General features: G+C 41.6%; 1 protein-coding gene across 2 annotated transcripts in view; it reads left to right on the plus strand.

Moving 5' to 3' along the window:
* The window catches only part of MCF2L2 (MCF.2 cell line derived transforming sequence-like 2), a 153,620-nt gene that overhangs the window by 30,683 nt on the left and 104,014 nt on the right, over positions 1–18,923 (plus strand). For both annotated transcript variants that reach the window (XM_066556537.1, XM_066556536.1), the window contains exons 2-4: positions 5,496–5,579; positions 13,264–13,378; positions 17,998–18,088. In XM_066556537.1, the coding sequence (XP_066412634.1) occupies positions 5,496–5,579; positions 13,264–13,378; positions 17,998–18,088 (290 nt within the window). The remainder of the gene's footprint in view (positions 1–5,495; positions 5,580–13,263; positions 13,379–17,997; positions 18,089–18,923) is intronic.

The raw sequence follows: 18,923 nt of genomic DNA on the forward strand, positions 1-18,923 counted from the left end.
CTGACAGTAAATAGTCATTGAAATCCTTGAAGTGTGACTATAAGTATAAATTTGTACACACCAATGTATTTTTACAGAATGTACCAACAGTAAACTAAAATGACAGTTTACCTATGCAGAAGAAAGCTTTTAATTTTTTTGTTATTTACCAATCAAATTTAAGACTTCTTTAAAAACAAACAAAAAAAACCTCCTTCAAACCTTTTTGAAGAAGTGGTTAAATGGCAAAAGCAGCAAAATCTGTTTCTTCATCCAAGGAATTGTATTCCAAAATATTTTGACATTGGCTTAGAAAGCTGACATCATGCCTAGAGGGTGCATTTCCATTTGGGAGGGCAAGATTTCAATTTTATATATGAACAGCTCTACTTTCTTCCCCTTATAAGTCAACCACAGTAGACTCCTAATGTGTACTGTGCCTGCCTGTAAAAACAGCTTACTAAAGTCTGTGACCACTCCTGGAGCACAGGAAAACACAGCCTCTAAACAAGTCTTTTCAATCTGTGACCTCTCCACTTTATAATTTTATGTTAAAATGAGCATCAAATTTAGTAAATGAGATTAATTGAAAAGTGCAGTGAACCAAAGAATTTGAACGGTTTTCCCTGAAAGACTTAAAATCAGCAGAAATATGTGCCTGTAGAGCCAGGCTCAGGTAAAGCTGTACCTCCATCATTAAGCTGCATAAAATGCCCTGGAAATACCAATCACGACTCAGTGTGATGTCAGGAGAAAAGTTCAGAGCACATCTGCCGTGTGACAGAAAATCACATCAGGCACCAGTTCAGCTTCTGCCCAGGTAGACACAGGGGTTCACAGGTTTTTGAGCTCTTCAGAGAAAGGTGCATTTCTAACCTTTCATGGAGATTGTTTGGGAAAATTTGCAAGGCAATTCCTTCCACACCATGGCCTCAATCTGTCCCCTTCTCAAGGGACTGGAACATGCTGGCAGTGCATCACTCAAGACAGGATCTTGCTCCTAACCTTGCTTCTCCAGATTTCTACTATCTAAGTGTACACAAAACTGGGTTGCTGTTGCAACTAAAAATCCACCAACTTAAAAAGATGCTTCCAAACATGACCAAGTGTTACTTAAATATTTTGGAAAGATCCAGTCTTTGGGAGATGGCTACCAAACTCTGCTATGAAATTTGGCTTTAATGAGAAGAGAAATAAATATTCTTTGTAGGTTTTACAGTTGTGCTTGGTGAAAAATTGATCTGAGAGAAAAGTTGGTACCAGCCACCTACGCTTCATTTTGGCTTTTGCTCTAAGCTGACCTAAGTGGGATTCTCTCCTGGAAGGGTAGTCCTGGCTTTGCCACCCCCAACCCCTCCTATGCATTACCAGCACTTGTACTCTTCAAGCAGCTTTGCAGAGAGCTAACCCAGATCAGAAGCAATCACTAAGGAAATGATGCTTCACCTTATTTACAATAATGTTATTCCTGGCTTAGTTTTCAGTTGACTCAACATGGGTTAGCAAAAAAAGAGGTGGCAGGAATGTGCAGAAGAATAAGAGAAAGGATGAGATTTCCCTTCTGTTTATAGCTAGATTTTTAGTTCCTCTTTAGAACAATCTGTAGCACAGCATCTTGTATCAGTAACTGACCTCACTGTTTGTCTGCCTGGGCTGAGGGAATAAACAAACCTTTTCAGAAAGTAAACAAGGGGCATGAATGCTGAGAAAGAAAAATAAATAGAATTTTAAAAAAAGGATTCCAAACTAAGAGATTCTTTCTCTGATGTAACAACCTTGAAGTTCTTTTTGACCTTCAGAAAGGGAAATGTTTTGCTTAAGGACTTGAACCGGGAATTCTGGTGGGACAGAATATTTTCAAATCCTTTAGCCTGCTTAAACCTTATCAGTCAAACATGCAAATTTGTTTCCTTAGTGTGTTTAATTCTTGAAATCTAACTTAGCTCTGCTGGACTTGGCTGTTATTTGTGGCAAGCAAAGCAGACTCAGGACCTGGGAGAAATTCTGGACTGTAGGAATTCTGCCACTTTCAAACTTTGGATTTGCCTTTTGGTACTTTCTAAGGAGCATAAGAACACATAATGTAAGATGCGCTTTCACGTTCTTAAAATGAAATATCTGACCAAGAAATATCTGGCCTGATGCTTAATCCTGTCTGACCCTTTTCCATCATATCAGCAATCTGATTTTTCTCAAAAAAATTACGAAAACTCTGAGCATAACTTTTGACAGAGCTTGCACAAAGTAGAAGTAGGCTGATGTACTCTACTGTTTTAGAAAAGATTGTCTTTCACTGTCAGCTATCTTCTTTCACTGTGAATTACATATTAGGCTGTCATTAAGAAGACATGAACTTTGCTCTGGAAATTTGTAGCCCATTATTCTAAGAGTAGTGGCTTCACATGGGGGATTGAAGCCATCCTCTCCTGCAGTCAGCAGAAGGCCAGGCAGTTGTAGCCTCCAGCCACTTAAAAACAAAGAAGCCCCAGTGTCCTGGTGTGGCTGATGGCCTTTAGTTGTCCTTGGTGGAGCAACAGGCACTGCTGTGTCAATCTGCTGGTGCAGCCCAGTTCCTCACTCCAGCAGGTCATCTTTCCAAGTGCTGTTGGAAACAATTAGTTGCCATTAGCATGTAAACTAGTTTGTGTCTGCTCAGAGAAGAGAGGAAAGAACAAGAGGATATTCTTTGTTGGTTTTAACCATCTGCTGTTGGTGTAGCTCCTCCAGACCTGCTGTGGGAGCACACAGAGCTGGATGAGACACAGAATAAGTGTGTTTTTGCGAGCCCAAGCAGGTTGCATTGTTGAATGAGGAATTATGAAGCATAACTGAATGGCTTTCCCCTTGAGGATCAGATAGCACAGTTGCAGTGAGCCTCCCTGGAGAGCTAGGAAGGAGGAGAAGCTGTGCCAGACAGATGGCTGTAGTAATTGCTTTTCTTTTCCTCCCCCTTGGTAGAAAACCTTGGGAAGCAAAACTGTAAGGCCTAATTCTTCTGCATTGAAACTGGCCTCTGCTAAGAATTTAATTCATAATAATTTAAGAGGAGAACCAAGAGTAGATGAACTGCCTTGTTTCTTTTATTTTTTTCCTCTTTTATCACATCCTTATTAATATTTAAATTGTCCTGACACATTCAATTAATTCAAGTAATGAAGAACTGTATGGTATATATAAATGTTCATCTTTGATGACCTGTGTAGAGGATTGGCGTTGTTTCATGTAACACCAAACAATTAAATTTATCTTTTTGAAATTTCAGAGGCTATGAATAACTGCCTTTAAAAAAAAAAAAAAAAAGTGAAGACCACAAGAGCAATCACACAGAAGGTGGGAAATGTCTGAGTCAAGTTTCCCAAAATACATATCTTGCAGACACTTGGCTGGTGTATGTTTTGATAAGATCTTGAGTTGCATGCCTATACAAATACAGATTTTATCAGAGGACAGGACTGCTCTGCAGCTTTTCAGCTTCCTGAAACCTTCCCCTTGACCTCATGTAGTGTTAAAATGTGCCTATCATCAATACGTTTTTCTGAAGTGTCTATGAATCTGTAGCTGTCAGCTCAATACCAGCTCATGTCACCCTGAAGAAGGGGTTTCTCAGCTGGAATATCAGTCCCACAGAAAAATGGTACCTTACTTCTATCCAGGAGAGTGAGCAGCACTTCCTGCTGCCATCTGGCTTGCAGTTCAGACCAAAGAGGCTTCAGAGCTTCCTGGGATAAAGCTAGTGGAAGATATAAATGATTAATGCTCACTGGTGCTAGGAAAATGTCAAAGCTTTGAAACAAACCCAGACTTGTGTCTTTTTGTCTGCTTATAAGATTTTTTTTTCAAGCTTTTCTTCTAGTCAAAGATTATAAACTTCCTCCAGCAGCCCCAGGTAATCAATCATGTTTCCAAGGACTGGGACTTCTACTGCAAGGTCTGTGCTGTGATGGTATTACAAATTCTTCCATGTTGGGGAGTAAATACCTTTAAGTACTGTCCTAGAGGAAGTGCAAATGGGACCTTCAGTGCTGTGGCTACAGCTGCTGACATTTCATAGCCACATGATCTGATTTGCCCATTGGGCTCATGAGGCACCTTCCCTTGTTTTCTCAGATTTTCTGTCTCCTGCTAGTTTCTTTTGCTGCAATTGCTTTTCCCAGCATGTCAGTGTATGAACTGTACTGACTTATTGGATGTGTGATTCCCAGTCACCAAATGTGTTTTGTACCACCTTTCTCATCATCTGAACATCTCCTCCTGAGTGTGGCTTTTACAGCAATCCCATGAGGTTTGTCTTGCCCAGGCAGGGGATTTGATAAGAACTAACTGGCACTCTGCAATTCTTGTTTCTTTTGCTTCATTTTATCCTTACATCACAAAAACCTTCTGAATAAAAAGGATATTTAGAAACCAGAAAGCAAGCTATGTTTAGAGCAAGCTAATAAAGCTAAATAGGGGTTGGGTGGATGGTGGAATTTCTGTTCTGCTCAAGACTGGTTAATATTAATGATGTCTTCACATTGGCAAACATGAAACACAAACTTAACTACTGGCAGGTTTGTTACCCTGGAGGGCTGGGCAAGTCTCTGAGAGGTCTGTGGTCCATCTGGACCCAGCCTCCTTCCCTCCACCTGCTGTCTGGGTACTTAGAGGCGATCTGTACAACACCAGGACTGGTTGTTCTGTACAGTGGCTAAAGGAGTAGTTCCAATAGGTGTGGATAAACCTTGATCCTGCCAGTTAAGTTGGCAGGTATTTTTTGTAAAATGTTGCTGCTTTAGACTGGTGTGAAGAGTGGGGGAAATAACTGGCTGCACCTGTTACAAAAAGAGATCAAATTAGCTCCATGTGAAACTATAATTGCTTTTCACTCCATAGATCACACACAAAAATTGAGGTCATTTTTTGCCCAGCTGCTTGCCAAGTTACTTTTTAACTTTTTAGTGTTTAAACTAACAGGCTTAGTTAAAATAACAGGCTTTGTTTTCATGAGAAGAAAGTCTCACAGCCCCTTATTTCCTCCTTTTACTATGTATTTGCTTGTAGCGGAAAAAGCATCGGGAAAGGAAACTGTTGTGGATTGGCTGGCTACACAAAGTCCTCCAGCAGAGCTCGGGGAGTTCAGGGTGGAACAGGGCCATGTATGTGGAATAGACTTCACTGCTTCAAAGACTGAAAAACTGCTGTAGTGGGAGGCCAAATGCAGTGACTTAATATGGAACCTGAAGTGGTTAGGAGCAGCTGTCAGCTTGAGCAAACCTGTGGCAAGCTCTGGCAAATCCACTGGAGCTGGTTTATGAAAAGCTCTCTCTGAAATCACAAGGCAATAGATGAAGTTAATAGGCTGAAGAGGAGACTCTGTAAGTACCATAATCTTTACCACAATAGTCATATAATAGCTCAGGCAATAGTCTGGCTAGGCTTTGAGTGTCATCTTTGTTTTGCTGGGTTTTTTAAAGGAGGAAAAAATTGTCATTGAGGCTTTATGAACTCACGGAAGATTTCTGTTTTCCCTTGTACAGATGAAATCATGCAGCAGGAGATACGGCCGCTGGTAGCAGTGGATATAATAGAGCAGCTCCACAGGCAATTTGCAATCTTGTCAGGTAAGAAGCTGCTGGTAATGACACTCTGTGATTCTCTTGGAGACATACTGGAATGTGTCATGCTGTGTGTCACCCTTCAGCTCTGTACAGCAGTTGCAATAGTATTTTCATATTGCTCCTGAGAAATGCTACAGTCACATATTCATGGTGTATGGAATGGAAAAGTGCTAGGCTGTTGTACTTGCTTTTTTAGGGCAAGTTAATTTTCCATGTTCTCCACAGTGGGCTGGGAGGAACCTATTTAGAGGGCAAGAAATTAAACAAAATTTTTACTATGTATCTTTGCACAATGTCCAAGCATCTTGTTTGTGGGAAAAGATTTTGGTCTATCAGAGATCTATTCATGACCTCCCCCTTCTTCCTCATTTGCCTTTGTTTTAGAAATGATTCATTGCTAAAATGTAAGGTTCTAATCTTTAAAAGATATGATTATTACATAGTCCTTTGTTTGCCTGAAATTTGCAATCACACAAAGTGACGCAGTTCCTTCCCCAAAGAAAGAGCTGATACTGAAATATTTGGCAAATTATTTAATTCATTATTTTGGATACTGTAGATGATAAAATCTTATCTAGGTCATAAAACAGTCTCTGCTGTTGACTGCATGGCCTCTGGCAACTCCTTTTGTCTCTTTTTCTGTCTGTTCTGCAAATAAGACAATTCAGAATTTGCTTATCATGTTCCTCACAGAAACAGTGAAGTATCATGATTTTGCACAAAATGCTGAGGTTATAAGAAGGTTCTCTTGGAAAGCCTGTCCCTCTTGGTGGGTATAGAGTACAGAGAGTGCACCAACCCAGCTCTGGAAATGGTCAGCTTGGCAGGCCTTATTCTGGCTGTGCCTTTGCATTTTAAAATACATTCCAAGTTTCCAAAATAAATCCAAATCTAGTTTACACAGAATTCTTTATGAGGCTCTGAGTATTAAAACTTGATTTTGGAGGCTTGCAGGTAGGATCTTGTGGCAGTTTCCTAAGCTCAATAACTAAAGGGTTTGCACTAGGCAGAGGGTATTGACTGAGCAGAGGGGGAACCAACTGCCTTCTCATCTGCAGTAAAACATCTCGGGGTCCCACCTTCCCAGAATTCCTGATGAACACAACCCTCTGGGCAGGACAGGGTCTGTAACTGCATTAAATTGCTCAAACCCTTTTCATCCCACTGTTGTGCTCAGTGCAGGGTAAGTAGGAATTGTTGAGAACTGAGTGCCTCATATGCAATTGCCTACCCAGTAAAATTTGGAGGATTGCTATTTTTGAACTCTATTACCTTGCAACATTTGGGACCAATAGCAAAAGCTGAATACAGCATGTAATGAGCAGCTTATGGAAAGTGGTTTACTAAACAGGAAGAAAAAAACCCATTTCCAGTATCAGCTAGAACATTAAACAAGGAATAAAAGTGTCAAGGGTAGACACAAAAAAAGAATTTCATATTTCTTTATGGACTCATAATTTCAGCAGTGCCTGTATTCTCACCTGCTATTTTAGCGAATTCAACCCTTCACATTTATCTAATTCTTTTATTCTTGGAAGTGATGAGAAAGGTGTTTAAATGAGGCTGTTTAAATGTGAGCAGCTTAAAGACTTGAAAAATAACTCTTCATAGAAGGCAAGGTTGAGGGGCTTGTTTGTTAGGAATCAGCAAATAACTGGTTCATCCACATAGAAGTACTAATAACAAATAGCAAAGGAGAGTGAGAAGGTGTCTTTCATGCTCCCATCTACTTAAATAACAAATGTCATTTTAAGAATTTTCAGGCTTATCCAAAATCTCCTCAGTACAGTCCAGAAACAGTATCCTGCTATAAAACAGGGCAGTGTAGTTCATAGTTTCTAAGTTGATTTCAGTCTGAAGTTTACAGATAAATTTGGAAATCTGGGTGCCTCCACTCCAAAATCCCCATGGTAGTATGTGAAGAAGTTAAGGAAGGCTTAGAAGCCCCTTTGGCCCAGTCTCTTATTCTGTTGGTGACCTCTGGTGAGTCATAGGTAAAACATAGCAGGAATCTTCCTTACTCTCTCTATTGCCTCCTGCAAAGAGAACTTTAGGTGCAAGCCAGATATTACTATACTTTTCAAAAATGCATTTCGCTAAATAATGTAACTTTCTTTTTCCTTTAGCAAAAGATTGGGTTTTTTCATGAAATGAAGACAAAACTGGGCACTCTTCTGCCTCATTTCACTTATTAAAGTAATTCACATGTAAATGACCTCATTTGATTTAGATTTTTTTTCCAGATGGCTCTGTAGCTTTTCCTCAAACATGCTGTTAGCTGCTTTTCATTACGTACCAGCAACCACAAATATTTTGGTACTTCAGTGCTTGCCTACATGGTGGCTGAAAATTTGATACTTAGCCTATTTCCTGGTTTCCCATATTGAAATGTTGCAGCTCAGTAGCCACTGTCTGGAAAAAAAAACAACAAACCCTTCTGTTCTTTGGTGTCACCATCTTGGGCAGTAAAAGACAATTCCAATGTTTTTGTAGAGCGTTGTGCACATAAATTATGTTTCTCTGAACAACTTCCTAACAGGGGTATACACTGATTTATACTAGATGGGGTTATTTTTTTCAGTCTGGAGGCTGCAGCCCCCAGAGCACAGCCAGTCACCTCTTCCATGCCTGTGCAGAGCCCAGAGGATGTAGCACTAACTCTGGTTTGTGTTACTCCACAGCCTCTGGCTTTGTCAAGCTCTCCTGCTCAGTCCTGTTGACCCCAAATGCATTTGTCCAGCGATAATGGAAGTCAGTGGTCCACTGTTGTAAACTTTGTCATAAATGAGTATTTCTTTGGTTGATACCACCCTTTTAGTAACAGCTGGCAGCTGAGACAGATGCAGTGAACTCACAATGTTTCCTTGCAGGAAAGCAGAAAAGAAAGGGGAAAATGATTGAATCAAAGGCTCTTTGTTTTCTCTGGACATGACTCATTAGAAACACTTCTCTCCACTATTGCTGTGTGCAAACTTCTTAAGAGGATCTGGCTGTCTTGTGGTCTCGGAGCAGATGGTAGGAATTATGTAGCAAGTCTGATGAGTTGGGTGTTTGATTGTGTCAGGGTCTAGCTATAATGAATGTATTACCTGCTAACAGCCTCCTGTTTGTCCTGGTCCTCCACCTACCAGACTACTCAAGACCTTACTCCATGCCAAGAACAGGGAAACTCTCCAAAGCCTTCCCTGGTCCACTGAGGTCATGGAAAAGGCTGCAGTGTAATGTGGCAGTGTCCTTAATCATGTAATTTTACTTTGGTCATCTCTTTTCCCATGTGCTGATTTAGCCCTGCTTATCTTGTGAGATCTGGTAGGAATACTGGTTCTTGTGGTTAAATTCTAGCTTTGATATCACTGCTGCCTCTTTCCTTTCCCTGAAAACCAAACTCCCAATTAATGGACTACAGCTGTGACAGCACAGGAGTGCTAGCGAGGTTTGTGTGTTTCCTGGAGCTGTTAGGGGAACTAGATCACAAAGTTGAGTAGTACTGAAACTACTAACACACCAGTTATTACTCAAGAATAAAGAACCACTAGTAAAATACTTTTCCTATCTGTCCTGCTGTACCAATCTGCTCTTGAAACTGCTACCATTCCTTCCCCCCCCTCCACTTTTTTATCTGCAGCTTCACAACCTGTTCTTATCTGTAATTACTCTGTCAAAGAGCCCAATCTGCCATTTGCAGCAATAATAGATCATGTTGCTAAATCATGACTTTATTAGGCAAACTGTCACGAAATGTATTAGCAGAGAGAATCATTTTCTTTGTGTTCTGCTCCTGTTAACAGACTTCAGTGGATGGGAGAGTATATCTGAAAATGGTAACTGACTCAGAAGCCAGTTTATTTAATTTGCAAAGCCTGGAGGGTATTTGGCCATCTGCTTCCTGTTTAAACTGAGCCTTTTGGAAAACCTGGCCTGACCTTGCCAAAAGGACAGTTTGGATCTTTTATAAAAATTAAGACCCAGGAAACTTGATTTAATGAGAAATTCATCATTCAGAACTCTTTATCAATATGGAAAACCAAAACAACAGAGCTTGGAAAAAGCAAGACTTGACCAAAGCAGTGAAACTTAGCCAAGATCTCATTAGACTTTTTGGCTGTCTGACCCAGGAGATGAACTGTAGTCAGGGCTGGGCTGTGATGGCTCAGGGAGCTCTCTGCATGTGGGCAGGCCCAAGCAGTTAAGGCTGCACGTGTCAGCAGCATTGAGAGAACCCTTTCCAATACTAACTGATGAGTTAGTGTCTTTGGCAGGCTGGGGAGGTGAGCTCTGGAAACTTGCAGACTAACTTTTGGAACTTCTCCTGACTATAGCCCCTTTGTTGGGCTGGTGCGTTTTGTTTGTTTTGGTATTATTTCCCAGGGGAATCAGCATATTTGGTGATCCCTAGTTAGAAGAGCTGCTGGCTATGAAATAGGACTTCAGTGAAGCCCCTTATTGTCTCAACCATGGATATTTTTTGTGCCTAGGTGGGAAGCATGAGAGGGCTGGAACTGAGGAGTGGGAGGTTGTTTAAGATCCTGATTGTGTTCAGGGCCTTGGCCTGCAGTTGTGGTTGCTTTCTGCTTTTACATCAGTCATTCCAACAAACAGATTCAACTGTGAGAGCTCTCAGAATTCAGCACTCACACCTCATTTGTCAGTCACACCCTTTACACTGCAAAGCAAAATTAAATTTTCTCAGCTGCCATAACCTTTTCTCCCCCACCTATATTCCTTCCCCAAATACTTCAGCTGTTTTGTTTCCACAGCTGAATTCTGGCCCCATCTTCACTGCAGCAGCTATCCAGGCTGCATTGGCTGCTGGAAAGTCTGTCTAATAGGAGCAGCTATGAATGCTGCTCTGTGTCCTGGGACTTTGGGGATTGGCACACCTAAGAGTTAGTGAAGGTCCAATTACCATGGGTACCTTGTACAATCCTGATACAGCTTGTAAAAATTCATAAATTTCTAAATTTCATAAAAGACAAATTCCATGTGCTCAGTCCTTATGGCTATGGTGCTGACTGGAGACTGTCCCTGTTGGCTTTTAGTTTGTGCTGTCTGCTCTCTCAAGACACTGAATAGTATCTAGCTAAAGTATTTCAAGGACTGGAAGAAATCTTGTGGCAACTCCCTAGAAAGAAAGGTTGATGGTCGAGGAAAAAAGGGCTGCAGCTTGTCAATCCACATTCTGCAGAAATTTGCATACTGCAGCAATTCTTGGATTAGTGTCAGGGAAAAAGTGGCATTAACATTTAGATGTATGGAATTGCTCTCTTGTACTGAAGAGAGAGTTTTCCAGACACCCTTGGTATTTAAGGAGCTTCCCTTATATCCCTTATCCAAATGGCTATAGATAATTTTCCTATATAACTCAACTACTGCTTGAAGTTCAGATATGGGCAGGAAAAACCCATTTGTAACATATTTGTGGTATTTCTTGTCACTCAACACTTTACACATTTCTGCTCTTCTCATCATAGCACTTAACAATTTCTGCATACCAAACACCCTCAAACTTCCCCCTAATTTCCTGGTGTGGCAGGAACTGAAGGTTTCCTTGTTTATTTCCCTGTCTGAAATACAGCTCTGCTGAGCCATCTGAGGGTTCTGGTGTGGCTGCAGCAGGAAGTGTTGCCTTCACATTGGAGAATGAGATGGAGATCAGGAGCTGTAAAGGGCCTGTGGCTTAGTCAGAGGCAGGAGCTGCTGACTCTTAGTTGAACGTTCAGTCTGAGGCTGCTCCTAAGTGTCCTAGATTTGTTGCCAGTGGTGAAAGGAAGTCAGTGTTCAGTCTGCTTACATTCATTTTTTAGATGGCTTTTTATAGGAGAAGATCCCATGACAAAAATACACACCCACATACATGGAGTGCATCATCAGCCTGCCTCATCCAGCTCAGGGAAGAGGCCAGGGGAAGAAGAGCACATGTGTGAATGGAGATGCAGGAGATGATATAAAAGGGACACAAAGAGATCCTCATGAGCAGAAGCATTTGAAACTTGTAGTTTTAACAAATCTTGAGTATAACTGCAGCTAAACTATCAAGTGTTAAAGTAGGGAATCCAGTGGAATCTCTACCTTATTCTCCAGTGGCAAATATTGCTGCTTTAAACCAAAATATTCCAAGTTACTACATCTTCCTCATTTGAAGTATATTCACATACTTGAAATACGTGAATGAGAAAGTTTGGTGCCCAGAAATCCTGTGAATGTTCACAAGATACCAAGTATGAAATTCCTTGGCATGCACTGGGCTCTGCACAAAGAAACAGCAGACAAATTTGGTATTAAATTTTCCTGGCTGTTACTGTTTGTGTCCAGGAGATGTCACTGAAAATCTCTAACAAACCAGGCTAACTGGGTACCTGCTGGTCTAGAGTGCAGCAGTCTGGGGAAAGCCTGACCAAACTTGCAAGACAGCATATTCCACATCAGTGCTGACTGCAGACAGTGCAGCTGGAAGTCCAGCTGCCATGCATCAGCATTTGGCATCACCCCAAGGCTAGTGAGGAGGTCAGTGTGGGGGCTGTGGCTCTGCTCAGCATTTGAAATCCAGTTCAGTGCAGTGTGAATAATGGCTTTCTTGCTTTCCCTCTTGGCTGAGACACTTTTGAGTCTCTGTAGGCCTGTTTTCTCCCTAGCTAGGTGAGTTTAGTGAATGATCTCACACAACTGAGTCATTTTCAGATGTAATCAAAGTAATAACCAACCTTCAGGAAGGAAAAGAGGGGCTAAAGGTAGTGTGCTGATACCTGATGTCAAAAAGAAAAAGGGTTTCCTTGTTCAAAATTCCTATTTTCTAGAGCTCTGAGTTTTACCTTGTGCAAACATTGTATTCCACATCATTCTAGCTCTCCATGGCCAGAAAGGATTTTAAATAATCCAAGTGAGGCTGTGAGGATAGGGCAGAGGCAGGATCAGGACTAGCAAGGGACTGTCCACTCTACAGAGAAATAGCCAGGAATTACTGGAGCACCTCCTTGCTCTGCAATGACCACCAACAGAGCAGGAGAAACTGGTTTGTGGCATCAGCTGTGGTTATCAACAAGGAAAGGCAATGGTGGATGGGAGCAACCTGGAAACAGGGATTATTTATGGGGTTTTAGAGGGTGCTTTCAAGGAATGAGAATGGGCTTTTTTCCCCTGCTCCCATGCTCCTAATGGGATCATTTATTGGATATTTTCCTGAGGAAGGTAATTTACTGCCTCACAGCTTCCTCTTTACTAAAGAGAAGCCCAGAAACTGGCTGTCCCTTGGGCAAGAGTCCTCTGTGTGTGATGAATTACTCAGAAAACTGTGTCTGCAGCAGAAGTACACTCAGTATTGGGTTGTTAGAGAATTCCTGAACCTGGTCCAAAAAGTAGGTTTACATAAAAATTGCAAAGAAAGTAGAAAAACTCAGGGAAAAGATCCTTAATACCCTGTTTAAGGAGAACTAAGCAATAAGGTACCTGTAACAAAAGCTTTGTTTCATCATGTTGCTTTATGTGCTGCTGCCCCCTCAGTCTGCTCTCAGCTTTGAGCCCAAGCTGGTGAGAAAATTCTTCATAACTTCTGGATGGCTGGAGCTGGTGATGATTACTGGATGTGGGTGCTTTACAAGGAGAAATATGCCAGTGCTTCCCACTTTGAGTACTGACCAGTCTGTCCAAAGTCATAAAATCACCTTCTAAACTTTGACTTTTTTTTTTACAGGAGGAAGAGGGAAGGATGGGGCACCCATTATAACCTTTCCAGAATTTGCAGGATTCAGTGAGATACCTGATGATGATTTTCTGAATGTGGTCACTTATCTAACCAGCATTCCCAGGTGAGACTAAGCACAAATTTCTGTTGATTTCTTAGAGAGTTTTTCTTCCCCAATGGCTCACTGATTTTAGTGGTGCTACCAGGACATACCAGTGCCTCTGCATCTCTCCAGTCATTATGAAACTTCCCTATCTACTGGAGGCCCTAGGAATTGTCATGGAAGAGAGAGCTTCACACAGGGCAGATTGAACTGAATTGGAACAGGAACAGATCTGAAGAGCAGCAGCGAAGATGGCAGATCAAAGGGAGCTAAGAGGGATTGTTTGTGAGAAGCCTCAGGGGCACTGGATGTAATGAGGGAAGGGCTGCTTCAGGAAGGAGCCATACTTCCACAGGCCCCATGACTGCTTTTTCTCTGAGTGCACCTTTCTATGCAGCTTTCCCTTTGCTGAGAAAGCAAGTGAGGTGCCCCACTGACAGGATTCTGGCAAGCACCCTGTGCTTTCAGGTACTTCATTTCTTTGGAGATTGCTCCACAGCCAGCATGTTTTCCTTACTTTTTGCCTGCAGCTTTATAAGGATAGCGAAACAAACTGACTTTCCCTGCTCTGAGGAAATGTGCTAAGGCCTGACTGCTGAATTATTTTTTGTTCATCTAAGAGAGCTTAATATTTTTTCAGTCCCCTGATCCTGTCTCTAGACCACGGCTGTTTGTACTAGTGAGAAGCACAGCAACGATTTATCATTTCCTGTGGTCTTCTGCAAAAAGGTGCTCAGAGGATCATAGCAGAAAACGTGCCTCCTTCAAGTTTGAGTGAGAAGTTTTACAGCTCCACCTACGTATTTGCCAAAGTCGTGGCCAAAGAGTTGCCAAAGCAAGCTGAGAGAAACCACATACTGTGAACTTAACAGCTTCATTGTTTCACTCTGCTCTGTGGGACTTTTGTTCCGCCAGGGGAAACTCTGTTTTGAGTATTTCCTTACTCCTTCAGGTCTGGGAGGGTGACCAGCCCCAGGGTATATACAACAGCAGCAGTGGCTGAGAAAACCATAAAAGTAGTTTTTTAGTTCTTTGTACTAGGTATGCAGGGAGATGATTCCCAGTGATTTTGTCACATGTGGGGAACCAGCATGTTACATTGTCAACATGACAGACAGAAACCCTTTGAGCTTCTGCAGCCTGTGTGAAGCCCAAAAGCACAGATGCATTCAAAAGAAATTAGCCAAATTCATGAAGGATTGCTCCATCAATGGCAGCTGGACACAATGGCTCAAATACAAACCAGGCTGAAGAAATTAATTTATTCCTTAATGCTGGGACTTGGGAGAATATATATAAAGAGAAATACTGTCCTTCTCATTTTCCTGCTGCCTTTGTCTCAGCAGCCACTATCTACCAACACTGGAGTCAGGGTGTTGAGTTAGATGGACCTTTGCTTTGACACAGTTTCAGTTCTCTTCTGTCTTTTCTTCCCCTGAGGAATCCCAGAGCCATGTGCAAAGAATGAAGAACTGAGTTTCAAAACTTTGTAAGTCAGGAGAGCTGTGATATACCTATTTTACAGATGTTGAGATATGTGTGAGTAATATCTCACTCTACAGACAGGATCACCAGAACTTGTGTTGAGTAAATGACTGCTCAGTTTGCTCTAAATGACCTGTTCAAGGTCAAGCTGGGGTTTCAAGGTGCATTTTCTGCATACCAGCACCTTGGTTTGGCTCTTAGGTTCATCACAGACCACACTGAAGGGACGTGAATTTTCCAGGAAATTTATTGCACTTTATTGCAGTGCTTTTAGAAAGACTGCTTGCATTTTTTGAATCACCATTTGAAACTTGCCACTATCTCTGTAAATGGTGAGGGAGAAAGAAGTTAATTTAGAAGAAGAACCTGAGCAGCAGGCTTTGTGTGATTTATGACATAATTATATAGATTCAAACTCAATGAGGCCCAAGCTGTGGATCTGTTTGGGTGCAGCAGAGCTCTGTCAATCTGCAGTTGGCTGGTCCATGCACACAGTGTCTCTGTCATGTACCTCAGCAAGCAGTAAAGGGTGTGCATTGTTGCTTTTGCCGGCACTACTGTACTAGATAGGGCTGTGTGTAATATAACAGTATTCCCATGTAATATCCTGAATATTCCTGTGTGTGTAGTTTCACTGCTAATTGTCCACCTTTTACTTTAATTCTCAAGAAAGATGTGAGGGTATCCAACAAAGTGACTAAGAGCAGAGAACTGTCTTTAACTCTTCTAGAGTTACAAAGTTATGGCTATGAATCAGGTAAGATGAGGTATAGTTTGAAAAGCACTTCATCCTATTCATCATAGAAAGTTCTTTCTTCTTCAGAGCTCAGTGAACCAGAGAAATCAGCATCATTTTCCAGGCAAATGTAGAGAGAATATCTGTCTTTTATAGTGTCTGATTTTGCATATCCTGTACAATAATGTTCATGCTAGTTGTGGAGATAAGCTCTCTGATTGCAGATAACATCACTTAGTGTTAGTAACTTTCTAAGTCCCTCTTTAATGATTAATTAAATCTGGGCAAATGTGCCAGAATTTATTTTGGAGGTAAGCCTGATGTTTATCTGCTCTTCAGGATTGTCTTCAAAATCTCCTTTTCAGAGAACTGCAGAAACCCCAATGCATTTTCATAATAAGGGTAGAGGTATTACAGTACTGACACTGAGAAAATTGTTAGAATGTGTGTGTGTTTGAGTTCTTAAACAAACTTCCTCTGGATGCACACTGGGCTGGGGGTTCTCAGCTGTCCATCCACTTGTGCTGATGCTGCCATCTCAGCCAGGCCCCTCCCTGTGGCTGTGTGCCTGCATCCGTCCCTTGGTGCCAAATGACATTCAGACCTTGGCATGGCCTTTCAGCATGCTGGTGAAATAGGATCCCTTGCTGACACTCTCTCTGTTTCCCTGGTTAAATTTAGGACTTTAGCCAGTCCTATCTAGCTAAAAAGAAAAAAAATCCGCAAAACCCCTCAACAACAACAACAAACAAACAACCCCACAAACAAGCAAAACAACAAAAAAACCTCCACATCAAAAAGCAAACATACAAGTACCATTGGCTTATCTCAGTGACTACAGCTGATGCTGTGCTGAACATCATTTGAAGGTGAAGGGCCCAGGTTGACACTTTTGTGTTTAGTTTCTCACCCTTTCTGTAACCATCTGCAACACACACAATACCTTTGTTGCCTTTATTTGAGCATTATCAAGGAATTTCATTCTGTGGAATATTTGTTGAGCTACTGAAGGATATGTAATGTTTTTGTGTATATTTAAGACTACTGAAGAGTATGTATACATTTGTGTATTTATAAAAGGTAAAACAGATGAATTCTCTTCCCTGTGCTTGAGAGGCACTGTTGCAAATATATTTTCTGTTCTCTGCAGAGAGCTGCATGTTGCACTACTAAAGAGGAAAGGTCATGTATTGTCATTGAATTTTGAAATCCTCAGAGGAATGCTGTAAAAATACTGCATTGGAAAATTCAATGAGTTTTCCTGTTATCAGTATGAACTACTAGGAGCATTCACATGGCATCCCATTTTTGCACAATACTTTGGCTTTCAGTTTTTGATCCTGCAGAACTGCAGCAAGAGCTCAGATTTGTTACTGTGTTGATAGTCTTCAGTAGATTATTGACATGAGTTTGAATAAAATGACCATGGAAACAGTTCCTGAGTTGGTCCTTGTATGGACAGTGGAATAGGGATCAAGGAGATACTTTAAACCCTTTTTTTTCCTTAACCTGTGATAAGATGTTTGATTGCAGTATGTCCTCTGATTATGACATTTATACTCTTACTGCCTGCCTCTGGTTTGTTCTGAGAGGGCTGAGCCATTCTGCTTTAGTGAAGGTTCTGGACACTCACTGTGTACTTCTTAGCTTCTCCAATGCTGAGTGCTCTTGGAAGGCAGAGAAAAGAGCAGTCTCACTGAAACCTGGCACTCCAGAGTGGAATTTTTGAGAGGGCAAGAGAGGATGGGGTATTTATGAGGTCTACATAGGCGAAATGGAGCACCAAATCACTGCCTCCTAAATCCTCCTTGAAAAGCACTGAGAATGAACAGGAACTGTTATTCTAGCCAATAAGTTGAAAAGGATAGTTTGGAATGACTTGCAACCCCAGAACAAGTTTGTGATTGGCAAAATAGAACTCTTCATTTTCTGCTTTGCCTACCAGAATTCCTGGGGCTTTGTGTACACAAGTCAGGGGATACTGATGCCCTGGAGCTCAGTGCCCCTGCCAGGTGTCAGCCTACTTGCAGACTGAAGACTGTAGGGGGGTGTCTAATTTTGCAGAAAAAAAGGAAAAAGATCTGGGGATTTTGTCTTCAAAAGAGCACAGTGTAATTTGTGATCCTGAACTATTCATGTCACCTAGACTGGCAGCAGAGTAGCATAGCAGCTGAGAGATTCAGCAGATAAAATATTCATGTTTTGTGTAAGCTGCTAGCCTTATGCTGGAAAGAGAAATTTTTCTGGCTTTCCTTTTCATGTGCGTTTCTGCCAAATATTCATTCTTTCCGCTGTACGTTGTGTTTTCATAATGGGCTCCGAGTGTGCTGTGACGGAGGCTGTGTTTTGCTGCAGTTCTCTGCCTTGGAACAGGAGTGTCTCCCTGTAACCCAGCACACCTATTTCATCTGTTTTGCAGTCTGGAGGCTGCCAGCATCGGATTCATCATCATCATAGACAGACGACGGGACAAATGGAGTGCAGTCAAGGCATCCCTGACACGAATAGCAGTAAGTGCTTGCTTTTGTTATTTATCTTCTAGAAATTAAATTTTTCTGCTGAACCTTCAGCACACGATACAATCTCCTCTGCTCATTTTAAGCTCCCATTTTCTGACTGTGGATGCAGATTCTCCCTGGCTCTGCAGCTCATAAGTGTTAGATAAGAGGAGGAGGAAGCTGCAGAGACAAATTACACAGTCTTGTTTACTGCTGAATTAGGACAAATTCCTTATTTTCTGGGTTGACTGCAATATAAATTCTAGTAATTTGAAGTTGGTTCCTAGAGGAGTATTAAGAGGTATCCCTTCTGTGCCCAGAGGAGGGATGATGTGGCCTGCTTATGAAAGAAATAGATCCCAAGGGATTTGTATTTGCATAGTAGTAAATTATCTCTGTCAGAAACTCTTAATAGCTTATTTGCAAAAGTCAGAGCTGGGCACTGATTTTCAGTGCTAAAAAAAGCAGCTGGTTTTATACATCTCTTACTGGGAGCATTTACTGTGAGAGGACCAAGCACTTACACAGAGGTGTAGGATGCTGGGATGACAAAGGCGACTTTGAGTTCTTTCAAGGTATTTAGACAGAAATGTTTTTCATTCTCAGGCTTTTTTGCTGCTCTCTTAAAGAAATTGTTCTTTTTTTATGCTTGATGAGCTCAGAGGAGTGTGAGAGATGTAGGCTGGGTGTTGCAGGCAGGGCCATATCTGATGAGCATGTTGAGTGTCTGCCTGTGTGTAAAAATATGTGAGGTTAAAAAGATTCAAAACCCTTTGCAGAGTGAATAGGTAGGTCAGCTTGGGGAACCCATCTGTGCTACCAACTTCCCTCACCAGACCAACGTGGG

The sequence above is a fragment of the Molothrus aeneus genome, chromosome 10 (assembly GCF_037042795.1).
Source record: "Molothrus aeneus isolate 106 chromosome 10, BPBGC_Maene_1.0, whole genome shotgun sequence".
In the NCBI taxonomy this organism is placed as follows: Eukaryota; Metazoa; Chordata; class Aves; order Passeriformes; family Icteridae; genus Molothrus; species Molothrus aeneus.